The sequence below is a fragment of the Halichoeres trimaculatus genome, unplaced genomic scaffold (assembly GCF_033239565.1).
Source record: "Halichoeres trimaculatus isolate MK-OKI-2021-1 unplaced genomic scaffold, fHalTri1.1 fHalTri1_scaffold_4, whole genome shotgun sequence".
Taxonomy (NCBI): domain Eukaryota; kingdom Metazoa; phylum Chordata; class Actinopteri; order Labriformes; family Labridae; genus Halichoeres; species Halichoeres trimaculatus.
Genome location: NW_027437182.1, coordinates 2660666 through 2676510, shown reverse-complemented (window position 1 = coordinate 2676510; position 15845 = coordinate 2660666). Strand labels below are relative to the sequence as shown.

Genomic DNA, 15845 nt, shown 5'->3' with positions numbered 1-15845 from the left:
ATCGGACTTGCGGCCGCATGTCTTGGACACTCGGGAAAAAGAGGGGCGGAGCTGTCAACTGATCACCACCTGGTGGTGAGTTGGCTCCGATGGTGGGGGAAGATGCCGGTCAGACCTGGTAGACCCAAACGTATCGTGAGGGTCTGCTGGGAACGTCTGGCAGAATCTCCCGTCAGAGAGAGCTTTAACTCCCACCTCCGGGAGAGCTTCAACTGGGGGAGGTAGGGGACATTGAGTCTGAATGGACTTTGTTCCGTGCCTCCATTGTTGAGGTGACTGATCGGAGCTGTGGCCATAAGGTGGTTGGTGCCTGTCGGGGCGGCAACACCCGAACCCGCTGGTGGACACCAGTGGTGAGGGATGCCGTCCAGCTGAAGAAGGAGTCCTATCGCGCCTTTTTGGCGTGTGGGACTCCTGAGGCAGCAGACAGGTACCGACAGGCCAAGCGGAATGCAGCTTCGGCGGTCGCCGAGGCAAAAACCCGGACATGGGAGGAGTTCGGTGAGGCCATGGAGAATGACCTCTGGACAGCTTCGAAGAGGTTCTGGACCACCATCCGGCATCTCAGGAGGGGGAAGCAGTGCACTGTAAACACTGTGCTCAGTGGGGACGGTGCGCTGCTGACCTCGACTCGGGATGTTGTGGATCGGTGGAAGGAATACTTCGAAGACCTCCTCAATCCCACCGGCACGCCTTCCTTGGAGGAAGCAGGGCTTGGGAATGATGGGGTGGGCTCTTCCATCTCTGGGGTTGAAGTCGCCGAGGTGGTTAAAAAGCTCCTCGGTGGCAGGGCCCCGGGGGTGGACGAGATCCGCCCAGAGTTCCTTAAGGCCCTGGATGTTGTGGGTCTGTCGTGGCTGACACGACTTTGCAACATCGCGTGGACATCTGGGGTAGTGCCCCTGGATTGGCAGACCGGGGTGGTGGTCCCCCTTTTTAAGAAGGGGGACCGGAGGGTGTGTTCCAACTACAGGGGGATCACACTCCTCAGCCTCCCTGGTAAGGTCTATTCGGGGGTACTGGAGAGGAGGGTCCGTAAGATCGTCGATCCTCGGATTCAGGAGGAGCAATGTGGTTTTCGTCCTGGCCGTGGAACTGTGGACCAGCTCTATACCCTCAGCAGGGTCCTCAAAGGTGCATGGGAGTTTGCCCAACCTGTCCACATGTGTTTTGTGGACTTGGAGAAGGCATTCGACCGTGTCCCTCGGGGAGTCCTGTGGGGGGTTCTCTGGGAGTATTGGGTGTCGGGCTGCTTGTTACGAGCCGTCCGTTCCCTGTACGACCGGTGCCAGGGCTGCCCTTTGTCACCGATTCTGTTCATAACTTTTATGGACAGAATTTCTAGGTGCAGTCAGGGTGTCGAGGGGGTCCAGTTTGGTGACCTCAGGATTGGATCACTGCTTTTTGCAGATGATGTGGTCCTGTTGGCTTCATCAGGCTGTGACCTTCAACTTTCTCTGGATCGGTTCGCAGCCCAGTGTGAAGCGGCTGGGATGAGAATCAGCACCTCCAAATCTGAGTCCATGGTCCTCAGCCAGAAAAGGGTGGACTGCCCTCTCCGGGTCGGGAATGAGATCCTGCCCCAAGTGGAGGAGTTTAAGTATCTCGGGGTCTTGTTCACGAGTGAGGGAAGGATGGAGCGAGAGATCGGCAGGCGGATCGGTGCGGCGTCCACAGTAATGCGGACTCTGCACAGGTCTGTCGAGGTGAAGAGGGAGCTGAGCCGGAAGGCGAAGCTCTCTGTTTACCGGTCGATCTTCGTTCCCACCCTCACCTATGGTCATGAGCTTTGGGTAGTGACCGAAAGAACAAGATCGCGGGTACAAGCGGCCGAAATGAGCTTCCTCCGTAGGGTGGCCGGGCTCTCCCTTAGAGATAGGGTGAGAAGCTCGGCTATCCGGGAGGAGCTCGGAGTAGAGCCGCTGCTCCTCCGCGTTGAGAGGAGCCAGATGAGGTGGCTCGGGCATCTGATGAGGACGCCTCCCGGACGCCTCCCTGGTGAGGTGTTCAGGGCACGTCCCACCGGGAGGAGACCCCGGGGCAGACCCAGGACACGCTGGAGAGACTACATCTCTCGGCTGGCCTGGGAACATCTTGGGATCCCCCCGGAAGAGCTGGACAAAGTGGCTAGGGAGAGGGAAGTCTGGGCTTCCCTGCTTAGGCTGCTGCCCCCGCGACCCAACCCCGGATAAGCGGAAGAAGATGGATGGATGGATGGATAAAATTAACAAATAATCATAAATTCCAGTCTACCTGTGAGTAATTGCGCATGAGTGACTCATTTCTTGGCCAGGCACCAAAACGACCACAAAAGAAGTTAATGAGATCAGTTTTAGATGAACTAGTTTGCAGAATTAAAAATGTTTCATTATCTTTATCTGACACGGTGCAGGTTGGTCTGTCCCTCCGTCACTTCCTCCTGAAACTGACGTCAACCCGGTGAGAGCTCCGCCCCCTCTTCAGTCTGTGACAGGTTCAGGCTGGAGTCTGCAGCTTCTTTCAGAGCTCAAACACATTTTTAAAAGACAACTCTTAACGTTTGGATCTGGAAGGAAACATCAATATTGCGGCTTCTAATTGTCAGACATCACAAATTAATTAATTAAAGTATAAGTAAAGGATGTGTAAATAACATGTGATAAAACTCTGTTGTAGTTAAGTTTGTCACATCCACGGCTGTCATTTTAAACCAAGATCTGCGCCAATTCTCACACAAGATTGATAAATGAGGGCCATTGAATTGAGGTCTCTTTGAATCTTTTTCTTTATTTTTCCTCTCTGACATGCTGGTTTTGGTTTCAACAGACAGAAAGAGCAAGCAGACCAAGCAGCAGAGAAATCACACTCAGTTTGTCTGCTGGAACATGGCTGGGGTCACGAAAATAAAGCGTTTTTCCTCTCAAAATAAATTGTGTTCAAAAGAATGATAAATTTGCATCACAAAACTGCAAACCGGAAAAAAGTCAGACTCCATTATGGATTGGCACTACTTTTTGGTGCGTATCACTGCGCCGTGCGGTGCATCCAGCTGCCCGGCACGCGTTGTAACCGTCATTAGAACTTAAAAAGTTAACGATACATGTCTGACTACGACACTGATGAAGATGACATTACATTTAGCACAGAGCCAAGGGGATTTATTTATGAACCCGAATAAACTGATGCTGAAATTTGTCAGATGGAGTTTGTACGGGTGGAGAGAGACAATCACAGTCATGTCGCTCCTGGAGCCACAGCTGGAGCCATCATCAACCCTCTGTGATCTTCTCACATACAACTGTAAAATTTTTTTTTTTTTTTTTTTTTTTTTACGTTTAATGCTTTTAAACTTTTAATCTCTTAAAGGACCTTTACATGTGTAATAGTAGACTTACTTTCTGTCCAGACTTAAGCGACGCTCGGCAGGTATGAGCCGTGATCATGTCACAACCATGGATGCAGTATAAGAACTGGATAGCGTGGCTCAGCCTTCCACCATGTTACGGATTTGAAGCCAGAATCTATATGGTCACAGCCCTTACACCAGCTTACAACTTACGTTTTTATTTTATTGTATTTCAGTCAGACAACTCACGTTTGAATTGTTTATTTAGCAGCAAATATATTTTATGTTTGGTGTCCAGGCTCCGGCCTCATCACCCCTCACATTAAGTTTACATGGTGACATTGAGGAGTGATGAGCAAAACATTGTGAACATAATTCCCCCCGGAGCCTGCAGGTGGTTGCTGGGGTGGTGGTGGGGGCAAAGAAACATGCAGCATTACAAACGCAGGGCAGCCAGGACATTGACAGGCAGAGAGGGATGAGAGACTCCCCGTTTAAATAGACCGCCCAATTGAGAGAGTGTGATTGCAAGATGGTTATGACGTGTGAGACACGTGGTATGTGAATAGCAGTGCTGCTCGAGTTGACTGCCTGAACTAGCTCGCGGGCTCGTCCCATTTATTATTATTTTAATTTTGATGTGTCAAACTAAAACCCGCGACCCGACCCGCATGTTATTTTTTCCACCCAGATCCGAAGCCGGAGAAAAAAAGGTTTTAAAAACCACCCGTAAATCAGCTGTTTTTGCGAGTACCCGACCCAGTGTCGGACTCCGCTGCACACTTCTGACAAGTGCACCAGCATTTGTCTGTCACCCTCTCTTTCACTGATCCAGCTGTGGCTCCAGGAGCGACATGACTGTGATCGTCTCTCTCCACCCGTACAAACTCCATCCGACGAATTTCAGTATCAGTTTATTCGGGTTCATAAATAAATCCCCTTGGCTCTGTGCTGAATGTAATGTCATCTTCATCAGGATCGTAGTCAGACATGTTATCGTCAACTTTTTAAAGTTGTAATGACGGTGACAACGCGCGCCGGTCAGCTGGATGCACCGCGCGGCGCAGTGATACGCACCAGAAAGTAGTGCCAATCGATAACGGGGCCTGACTTTTTTCCGGTTTGCAGTTTTGTGATGCAAATTTATCACTCTTTTGAACACAATTTATTTTGAGAGGAAAAACGCTTTATTTTCGTGACCCCAGCCATGTTGCCAGACTACTTTCCTCTGAACCAAAACCGAACCAGATCTCGGGTCACAGGACACTGACAGGGGTAAGACAGCGCTGATGTACATAACTATAGATGAGGATGCCATACAGGTTCATGTCAAAAAATCCGAACTATCCCTTTAAGAATGAATAGGAGCAAAACACCAAGCTGCAGGAATCTGGCTTCTACACAGAAAAACTAAGTTCTACTGCTTTAAAATTCACACGGATGGATTCCTGACAAAATTTCCAACAAGAATATGTTTTTTCTTTCACATTAGTTTAAAATTGTGCCATCCATGAAGAGTTGTTTGCAAAACCTTTGTGTGTCTCTCCCTCTGCTGCAGCACTTCTTTGATGTCACACTCATTAGGAGCTGAGTGCAGCTGGTCATGTGACTCACCAAAGGCAGGAAAATGCTATGTTTTTCGCACACACACACACACACACACACACACACACACACACACACACACACACACAAACAGATGCACCAATTCTCATACAAGATTGATAAATGAGGGCCATTGAGTCCAGGTGTCTTTGAATCTTTATCTTTATTTCTCTGACATGCTGGTTTTTGTTTCAACAGACAGAAAGAGCAACCAGAGCAAGCAACAGATAAATCACACTCAGTTTGTCTGCTGGAGCGGAGTTACTCGGACTGGATCCACAACATTTAGGAGCAGATAATTTAACATGATCAATATTGATGAATCGACCGAACAAAAGCTTGAGTTTCAGATCAGTGTCACCTTCACAAAGGTTTGCAGACGCACAGCCATGGAGAGGATAGGTTTTACCAGACTTAGTCACTAGAGATAAAAAAAAAAAAAAAAGAGTGATTCTTTCAGTTTCTTCCTAGTCTCAAAATCACCACTGGAGGGCAGCAGAGAATTATTCAGTGAGAGAAGCTGAACAGTTGCATCATGAAGACTCACAGTTCAGAGCAATGCAGCGGTCCTGATTTCCCACACACTGTAGTGTCTTGTTACAGGATAGATCTGACAGAGAACAGGTGACACACTGCAGACCATTTGGTTTCTGTTTATCAGCAGCTGAAACTGAAGGAGAAAAACATGACACACAGATTAACCTGAAAATGTTAAACTGAAGATGGTTGAAGATATGTTAAGTTGGTGTGGGGGGGTTCCTGTGTGTGTGTGTGTGTGTGTGTGTGTGTGTGTGTGTGTGTGTGTGTGTGTGTGTGTGTGTGTGTGTCAATCAATCAATCAATCTTTATTTATATAGCGCCAAATCATAACAAATGTTATTTCAAGACACTTTACAAAATCATTTACAGGTCTAGACCCATAAATGTTAATACAATTTTATTAGCAGAAACCCAACATCAAGACAAGATAAGGAGTCTGATCTCATCTTAATCCACCATGAGTACAGGACTTTGCAGCATTTAGCAAGTTACAATGGAGAGGAACAACTTCCCTTTAACGGGCAGAAACCTCGGACAGAACCAGATTCATGTTAGACAGACATCTGTCTCGACTGTGTTGGGGTTAGAGAGAGACAGATAGAGGAGAGAGAGTGGGGGGGGGGGGGGGGGGGGGGATACACACACACGCACACAGAAAGGGAGAGAGAAACAGACGCAGTCTGAAGTTTGGCGCTGTGGCGACAGTTAAGGTGAAACCAGCAGGCCAAATCCAAAGCTGTAGTAGCTGGTGTCGGACAGGAGCTTCACCGATCCCCAGGAACCTACAAGACAAACTCAGATCCTCCCAGAGAGGTGTATGGTCAGTAACTATAACAGTGTGTGTGTGTGTGTGTGTGTGTGTGTGTGTGTGTGTGTGTGTGTGTGTGTGTGTGTGTGTGTGTGTGTGTGTGTGTGTTGAAATTTGCAAAGAAAGTTGCAGAGTAAACAGAAAAATAAACTTACAAGACGTATTTTTGTTGTTGCAGCCGTCTGTGGAGCAGCACTGAAGAGATGTAGTCAGCCTGGCATAATCATAGCTCATTGAAAATAATTGGTCGCCTTCACTGCAGAGGGAAGACGGTAAGCAGCTCCTTTGGATGGGATAGGGCTTCAGCGGATTGTTTATCAAATCTAAGCACAACATGAAAGGATACATGAACCCATACAGGTAAAGATTTAATTTTAAAACGACAATCAGTGACTTAAAGACATTTTTATTGTTTTTACCTGGATAGGAAATTGTTGCACAGTGAACATCAGTAGAGGAACAGGGCTCTGGGTCTTTACTGCTCTCTTCATCAGACCAGTGGTCTTCCTGCACACACTTCAGAGCTCCACCTGTAGAGAGGGGAGAAGACAAACTATGTGTATTAATATGGCAGCATCACAAGACTGCTGCACTAGAAAGAAAATGTCAACAGACAAACATTAGAGAACAGAAGAGCTTCATTGGGTGAAGCGTTCATTTATCAAAAAAAAGAGAAAGAGAGTTGAGTTACCAGAGCTGAAGAGCATCCAGATGAGAGGGACACACAGAGTCAGCTTCATCACGATGAGTCTCTGAACAGACTGTGAAACTTCATCTGATACAGAGCCTCTGATTCAGAGGAGGAGGATACCTCAGTTTCTACACACCCTGTTTGTTTTTCCTCAAGCGCTGCAAGTCAGAACCTGCGTCTGATTGGACAAGAAGCTGTTAGTGTCTCTGATCAAAGTTTCTCTCTCCTCTCTGGATTCTGCTTTTGTTCATTTTAAATCTTTCTTCACAGGACACAATAACTCAGGAACTCTTGGAAACCTCCATGAACACTTTGGATTAAAGGATATTAACTTGTGTCACCAATTAATTTTGTTTATCTTTCAACTTTCTCATTGATCCATTGGCCCGTTGGAGATCCCACTGCAGGTAGGTTCAAACCTCCCAGGTCTATAAGGGTTCAGCCCACTTTAAAGTCTTGCAGATCAACCCTTGGACGAGTTAGTTCCAGCAACCTGAGCCTTCAAACCAGTCCACTCCTCACCAGACTGTCCACTAACCTTTAGCGCTTTTGGACAAGGAATTAGGATCCTTTTGAGTCTTTTGCTGCCAAGTCTGGGAGTTAATTGTGTTCAGTTGCTTGTTGGCAAGAAGGAGCTCCTCAGCTAACGGCAAATATTTGTGTGTAAGTGTGTTCAGGCAAGGACATGGCATGGCATGACTGGATCAGATGATGACACAAGAGGAATGTCAGTTTGACCCCTTGCCAAGGACTCGGTAGATTTAAACCTTCAGGTGTCTATAACATAGTGATTGTATTTGGAGATGATGAAATTAAACCCAAATGGACAAGTTTCATCACTGTGATATAAAACATTCTTAGTGAAACAGACAACTTCTTGTAGCTTTTTTTTTTTTTAACAGTTTTTTTTATTTCTCCTCCTAGAGCTTTGGAAAAAAACCCGAAAAATTAAACATCAAAACGTGCAGTTTGATCAGGAATGGTGTTCTATGACTTTGTTATTTTGTTACTTTTTGGCCGAGTTATTCACGGAAAACGCAAAAAAAGTCCCATGGAGAATGAATGGGAATCTTTGACTTTCCCCCTGATTCCTCCTTAACTTTGAGATGCTTAAACTTCAGCATACTTCCACAGACAGACTCCATTTTAGGTTTAAAATGTTCACTGATCTTTCAGCTCTTCATGTTTGACCTTACTTTTAGATATCTTTTACAGTTTTTGAGATATCACTGTTTAAGTAACAGCAATTTTTTCAGATTTTCCCCTCAGCTCCTAGAGTGTGGAACTTCTTCAGCTAGAGTGAAGGAGGCTGCTCTGAAATATTACAAATTCTTCAACAAATAACTTCCAAAATCTTCACTGTAGAAATGTAAAAAAATGAATTTAAACATTCCCTGACTCCTCCTGCTTATTACTAAAGGATTATTTTGTCAAAAAATGGTAATGGTGGGCCAAAAATGGCCAAATGTGAGAGAAAACTTCATTTACCAGTAATCTGTGGTAATTTTTTGTCTGACCTACTTTTTCTTCTCAGCTCCATTCGTAACTACATTTGTAGATCCTGTCCTGCCCTCATTTCTTGCTAGATAGAAAGATAGAAAGATAGATAGATAGATAGATAGATAGATAGATAGATAGATAGATAGATAGATAGATAGATAGATAGATAGATAGACCCTACAGTCTGGACACAAGCGCAGGGTTTTCGGCCCCACGTCCAACCTGACAAAGAAGTTCCAATGTTCCATTAAAGCATCATCGCCCATTGTGACGTCATGATCACCATGGTAACCACACAGCTGTGTATACTGACTGATGAGGTCATCAAGGGACAGAATTTGTGTGTCAAGGGACACACATATATATAAACACATAAATATATATAAATACAAACATACATTCAAATTGGCTTCTCTGCCTCTCATTGCCATGCTATATAATTTAATTATTGGTAATAATCATGAATGATCACTATCCACTGTACCCCAAAAGTAACGTGTTTTTGTACCTTTTTTTTTTTAACTGATAGATATTCGACTGGTCTTGAGTTCCTCACCTAGATTGTTCCAAAGCTTGACACTTGTTGAGATATACAGACGCTTTTTAAAGTTATTGGTATATTTTTGATTTTGAAGCCATTGTCCCCTCTTAATTGATAGCCACTCTCCCGATTACTAAATATGTTTTGGATATTTTCTAGTAGGGTTAATGACTTTATAATGTTTCACACTCAAAGGATGACTCTCAGTGTGACTGCTTCATGTTTTTTTTAATATTGTAAATAAACACAAAGAGAAAACACATATTGTTGAGAGCACATCTCTGCACAGCCTTGCTTTACAGGACTGAACCATAGACTGAATAAAACTTAGTCATAGTCTCCCTGACGTCACCCGTCTGTTTCTGAAACAGAAAATGAAGCAGATCGGCTATCGGGGCCATATTGGTAGGGGTAAGGGCTTTGCGTACAGCTATAGGGCACCTGTTGATCACATGACCCTGAGCTGTGCCTCTGATTGGGCGAGCTTGCGATCTTAATATCCTCTGAACTGCCGTGTAGAAAAAAAATCACCCCCTTGTACACTGTGTACCGACAGTAGAATAGCGACTCAGGGGCACGTTTTGTGAACCAGGCTGTGGTTTATTTCTGCTTTGAAGATGGCTTTTTTTGGCCTGGTGTGTATGCGACTTCCGCCTCAAGGGGACACTAGAGAAACAGCAGATTTTAGCACTTCTGCAGTGTCTCATGTTCTTAGACCGGAGGTTGCCACTTGGACTGACCAACAATAATGCTGCAGCTTCACACCTTTGTCTTCAAACACCGGCCAACCTCCAGAGAAATCAAAACACAAATTCAGTACAAAGCCTGCAAAAATTCTACTGTTGCTCTGACTCAGCTCACCTCTTGTGGAGGTGGATGCTGAATGACCAAGCTGTCGTCTCTGATGGACAATTTTGCTTCTAGCTCCACAGATTATTAGGGTCCTCGCCCAGAGAGACAAAGGCACTATTGTATTTGGTCTGTTTTTTATTATTCTGTTGAGTTTTTGAGCTCTAATTTGACCCCCTAAACATGCTCAAAGACTCACCGAATTTTGCACATACTTCAGGATTAGCAAAAAATTTGATAAAATACCAAACTTGACCCCAGCATCCCATAATTTCCTCTCTAGCGCCACCTAGGCACACTTTAACGGCCCTAGCTGCCAGTAGGAATGTCGTACAAAGTTGAAACCAAGGTCAAAATGTTCGTCTCATTGAGACTCAAAAATCACACACCGGTACCCCTGACCTATTTCCAACAGGAAGCCAGATATTTGCCTTTCAAAATAAAATTTTCACACTTTTGTCGCCTTCAAACAAAATCTAAAAAGTCAGAATCCATACATGGTATCGGCTTCAAATTCTCCCACATGACAGACCAGATCGTGCTTTACAAAACTTATTTAGGATTTGGTTGTTTCTCAAACAGTTTTCAAATGGCCAGCCCTAAAAGTTGGTCAACTCATAAGAAGCCATCTCAGCCCTCTCCCATTAAGAATGAATAGGAGCAAAACACCAAGCTGCAGGAAACTGGCTTCTACACAAAAAAACTAAGTTCTACAGCTTTAAAATTCACAGGGATGGATTCCTGACAAAATTTCCAACAAAAACATGTTTTTTCATTCACATTTAGTAAAAATTGTGCCATCTATGAAGAGTTGTTTGCAAAACTTTTGTGCGTGTCTCTCCCTCTGCTGCAGCACTTCTTTGATGTCAAGCTCATTAGGAGCTGAGTGCAGCTGGTCATGTGACTCACTGAAGGCGGGAAAATGCTATGTTTTTCACACACACACACAAACAGATTAAAAAAGGATCAAACCTTCACAGTGGAGGTAAAAGCAGCTTCACAGATTGGCAGGAGTGACCAGCGAGAGCATGAAAACCTGCACCAATTCTCACACAAGATTGATAAATGAGGGCCATTGAGTCCAGGTGTCTTTGAATCTTTTTCTTTATTTTTCTGACATGATGGTTTTGGGTTCAACAGACAGAAAGAGCAACCAGAGCAAGCAGCAGAGAAATCACACTCAGTTTGTCTGCTGGAGCTGAGTTACACAGGCTGGTTTCACAACATTTAGGAGCAGAGAATTTAACTTTGCCAATATTGGGGTATCGAGGGAACAAAAGCTTGATTTTCAGCTCAGTGTCACCTTCACAAAGGTTTGCAGACGCACAGCCATGGAGTGAAAAGGTTTCACCATACTCAGTCACTGTAGAAGAAAAAAAAAGAAGTTATTCTACCATTTCTTTTACATTTTAAAATCACCACTGGAGGGCAGCAGAGAAACATTTAGTGAGGCAATCTGAACAGTTACATCATGAAGACTCACAGTTCACAGCAATGCAGCGGTCTTGAAATCTCATACACTGATGCGTCTTGTTACAGGATAGATCTGGTGGAGAACAGGTGAAACACTGCAGACCATTTGGTTTCTGTTCTTCAAGATCTGAAACAGGAGAAGGAAGATATGTGGAAAAAAAACTACCACAAATAGCATAAGCAGAAAATTAAACATTAAAGAAAACTAATCAATTACCTGACGTTTTATGTGGCCAGTCTATGTAGATTCACATTGGACGAGTGAATATGCGAGTGCGTCTGTGTGTGTGTGTGTGTGTGTGTGTGTGTGTGTGTGTGTGTGTGTGTGTGTGTGTGTGTGTGTGTGTGTGTGTGTGTGTGTGTGTGTGTGTGAGCGCCGACTGCTGCGGTGAAAATATTTTATCCCAGTGCAGGTGTGTGTGTCTGTCTTTTCAAATTTGCTAGGTTGTTTTAAAGCTGTAGTTTCCTGGCAGATAAAACAGAAAATTTTACTTACAGGAGATAACTTTGTTGTTGTTGCAGCCGTCTGTGGAGCAGCAGCGAAGAGATGCAATGATCCTGGTGTTAACATAGCTGAATGAAAATAATTGGTGGCCTTCATTGCAGAGGGAAGACGATAAGCAGGTCCTTCTGATTAAATAGGGCTCCTTGTTTGTCGCATCTAAGTGCAAAATGACAGGATACATGAACCCATACAGGAAAATATTTCATCCTAAATTGACAATCAGTGACTTAAAGACACATGTTTATTATTCTTACCCAGGTAGGAAACTGTTGCACAGTGAACATCAGGAGAGGAACAGGGCTCTGGGTCTTTACTGCTCTCTACATTAGACATGTGGTCTTCCTGCACACACTTCAGAGCTTCAGCTGTAGAGAGGGGAGAAGGACAAACTGTGTATTAATATGGCAGCATCACAAGACTGCTGCACTAGAAAGAAAATGTCAACAGACAAACGTTAGAGAACAGAAGAGCTTCATTGGGTGAAGCGTTCATTTATCAAAAAAAAGAGAAAGAGAGTTGAGTTACCATAGCTGGAGAGCATCCAGATGAGAGGGACACACAGAGTCAGCTTCATCACGATGAGTCTCTGAACAGACTGTGAAACTTCATCTGATACAGAGCCTCTAATTCAGAAGAGGAGGAGACCACAGTTTCTACACACCCTGTTTGTTTTTCCTCGAGCGCTGCAAGTCAGAACCTGCGTCTGATTGGACAAGAAGCTGTTGGTGTCTCTGATCAGAGTTTCTCTCTCCTCTCTGGATTCTGCTTTTGTTCATTTTAAATCTGTCTTCACAGGACACAATAACTCAGGAACTCTTGGATGGAAGGATATTAGCTTGTGTCACCAATTAGTTTGGTCATCTTTCAACTTCCACCTTGATCCATTGGCCCGTTGGAGATCCCACTGTAGGTAGGTTCAAATCTCCCAGGTCTATGAGGATCCAGCCCACTTTAAAGTCTCGCAGATCAACCCTTTGATGAGTGAGGACGTGGTCACACTGGCCAACCGTGCCGTGCCTAAGCACGCTTCAGCCGTAAAGCACATTTGGAATGGCCAGTGTGACCGCAGATGGTTCACAATGACGAGGGCGGGCTGTGTGTGTGTGATACCCGCTAAAGTCTAGTTCATATAGGGGTAGTGTGACTGCTGGCCGTACTCTTCAGCTGGGTAACAGCGCTGCAGGGGGGCAATCGTGCTTAGGCACGGCACGTTTTGGATGGCCAGTGTGACCGCGTTCTTAGTTCCAGCAACCTGAGCCTTCAAACCAGTCCACTCCTCACCAGACTGTCCACTGACCACATGTGGTATTCCAGAGTCAGCTTTCTAGGAACCAGGATCCTTTAGAGTCTGTTGCAGCCAAGTCTGGGGAGTCTGGGAATATTTGTGTGAAAATATTTGTGTGCATGTGTGTTCAGCCAAGAACATGGCATGACATGACTTGATGGGATGATGGCACATAAGGAATGTCACTTTGACCCCTTGCCAAAAACTCAGTAACATTGAACACCCAGGTGTCTACAACATAGTGATTGTATTTGGAGAAGATGAAATCAAACCCCATTGGACAGTTTGTTCGTATCTGACCTCAGCTGAAGCCCCAAAAAATGTAAAATAAAACATTCTTATGGAAACGGTCGACTTCCTGTTGTTTTCCTCCATGATGATAAGAGTTGCACTGTCTATGTAACTCTCTAAAAAAAAACACACCTGCACACTCACAAACACACACATACAACATAAACATACACATAACATCAGAAAACATTTTTTCACACCCATGTGTGTGATTTCTGCACATTCAACCTGTAGCCATAGCAACAGCATTAAGAACAACAGCAGCAGCAGCACGCTAGAAATTGAACACTCAAAAGACCAAAATGCTTTGGAAACAGAACATGCACAGAACACAAATTAATGGAACGACTAAAAATGAAGCTCTTGTGAGGAAGTTACGAACATTTGTTTGTGTGTATATTCTGCTGGAAAAAGTTCTATCATGTATGCTAACCGCTAGCATACTGATAGAATTCCTGATTTACGTTAGCATCAAGCTAGTGCCAGGTGCTCTATATCATTTTTGGTAGATTCAGAGCTAAATAACATGTTGAATGGATTAAAAATGACTCTCTTACGTGAGACTATTACACTTGTTTTTGTGCTCATTGATTAAAACTGCTTTTTTGCTGGCTACCCGCTAGTATATATCAGTGGGCTCTCAGGGAGATGTCTTGTAGCCCTGTTTTTTCTTTATGTTTTAATAAAAGTACAAACACATGAAGTCTGAGGTTCATACACATGATTAAACTGGCTTTAAAGTATGATTGGCCTGAAGCTCTCAACTTTTAACACAAAAGTAATTCTTCTAGCTCAGATTAGGTACTGTTGGCAAATTACCTCCAAAGCTCCAAACAAATAAAAACATCTTAAAGCTTTTATACAACTTGGCAACTTTAGGCAACTCCAGCAAACACAGTATTTATTTAATCTCTGCTTTCATAACACCATCTACCGTCACTTTCTACTGTTTCTTTCAGTAACAGGAAATACCCATGCCACCGCACGCCAATGGGATAGCCATCTGTGCATAGAGCCTATTTTTCTTCTAGCTCACACAGACTATATTACTACTTTTATTTATATATTCTTTATTTTAAAAAATATATATATTATTTCAGTCCCTGAAATATTATCATATAAACGTAAATTGTGTATGAAAAATTGACTGTTTTATAACAAAAGATGTTCATTTACATGGGAGCACAACTAATCCGTTTTCGGACAAATAGAATAGAATAGAATAGAATAGAATAGAATAGAACTTTTTAGTCATTATAACAGGTACAACAAAACTGAAGTCACAGCAGCAATCAAGAAAACAAAAGTAAGAAAGTGTAAAGAAAGTGTAAAAAGCTCCATAAGAAAATAGATGCTGACAGCTTGTCCATCATTGTCCAGTCAGCCAGTCTCCACCTCCACAGGGTCCAGGACTGAGCTTCTTCAGCAGTCTGTTCAGTCTCTGTCTCCTGGATCCTGTCTGCTCACAGCAGGTGAAGCTCTTCACATGTGGCCTTGGTGTCTGGTGTTAGCTCCGTTAGCCATGTCTGTGAATAGCATGATGCTACTCTGCCCTCTGGTATTCCCTCTGTTGCTGGGTTAGCACGGCTAGCTCGTCCATCTTATTGGAGGTAGATCTTACGTTCCCAATAACGATGGATGGAAGGACAGGTCCATGTCGTCACTTCTTAGCTCACACCTGAGAACCAGCACGTCGTCCTCACCTCCTTCTCCTCATCTTGTGAGAAGACATCAGGCCTAGCACCAGTTAGCATTGACATGCTACAGGCTGCTAACAGCTGATTTCACATGTAAACAATGTAGCCATGGTTACATGTAGGATCTCCAGACAAACACAGGAGAAAAGTTGTAAAAATATCACTGAAGCCACAAAAAGTTTGGTGTCCATGACCGACAATGAACCATACAAAGCAATGATCCACTCCAAATACAAAGATTACGAAAAGGAGTCCGAAAAAATTACAAGAAATAGACAAAGAAGAGAGAGCTGCTGTAAAAGGCAGCCATAGCAACAGGGCGGAGCCTCGCCACCCTAATAATAATCAAATAAAATTAACAAATAATCATAAATTCCAGTCTACCTGTGAGTAATTGCGCATGAGTGACTCATTTCTTGGCCAGGCACCAAAACAACCACAAAAGAAGTTAATGAGATCAGTTTTAGATTAACTAGTTTGCAGAATTGAAAATGTTTCATTATCTTTATCTGACATGATGGAGGTTGGTCTGTCCCTCCGTCACTTCTTCCTGAAACTGACGTCAACCTGGTGAGAGCTCCACCCCCTCCTCAGTCTGTGACAGGTTCAGGCTGGAGTCTGCAGCTTCTTTCAGAGCTCAAACACATTTTTAAAAGACAACTCTTAACGTTTGGATCTGGAAGGAAACATCAATTTACTGGCTTCTAATTGTCAGATATCACAAATTAATTAATT

At 44.0% G+C, this 15845-nt stretch overlaps 1 protein-coding gene across 3 annotated transcripts in view; it reads right to left on the bottom strand.

Annotated features, from left to right (window-relative positions):
- LOC141789349 (urokinase plasminogen activator surface receptor-like) overlaps nucleotides 1-15845 on the bottom strand; it is a 53074-nt gene that overhangs the window by 20278 nt on the left and 16951 nt on the right. Inside the window, exon 1 of one of the 3 annotated variants that reach the window (XM_074668729.1) lies at nucleotides 6970-7046. The exons of 1 other annotated variant lie outside the window; for it this stretch is intronic. In XM_074668729.1, coding sequence (XP_074524830.1) covers nucleotides 6970-7018 — 49 coding nt within the window. In that variant the 5' untranslated portion in view covers nucleotides 7019-7046. Of the gene's footprint in view, nucleotides 1-6969; nucleotides 7047-15845 lie in introns of those variants that run through there. One more of the 3 variants, XM_074668732.1, reaches the window with a different exon arrangement.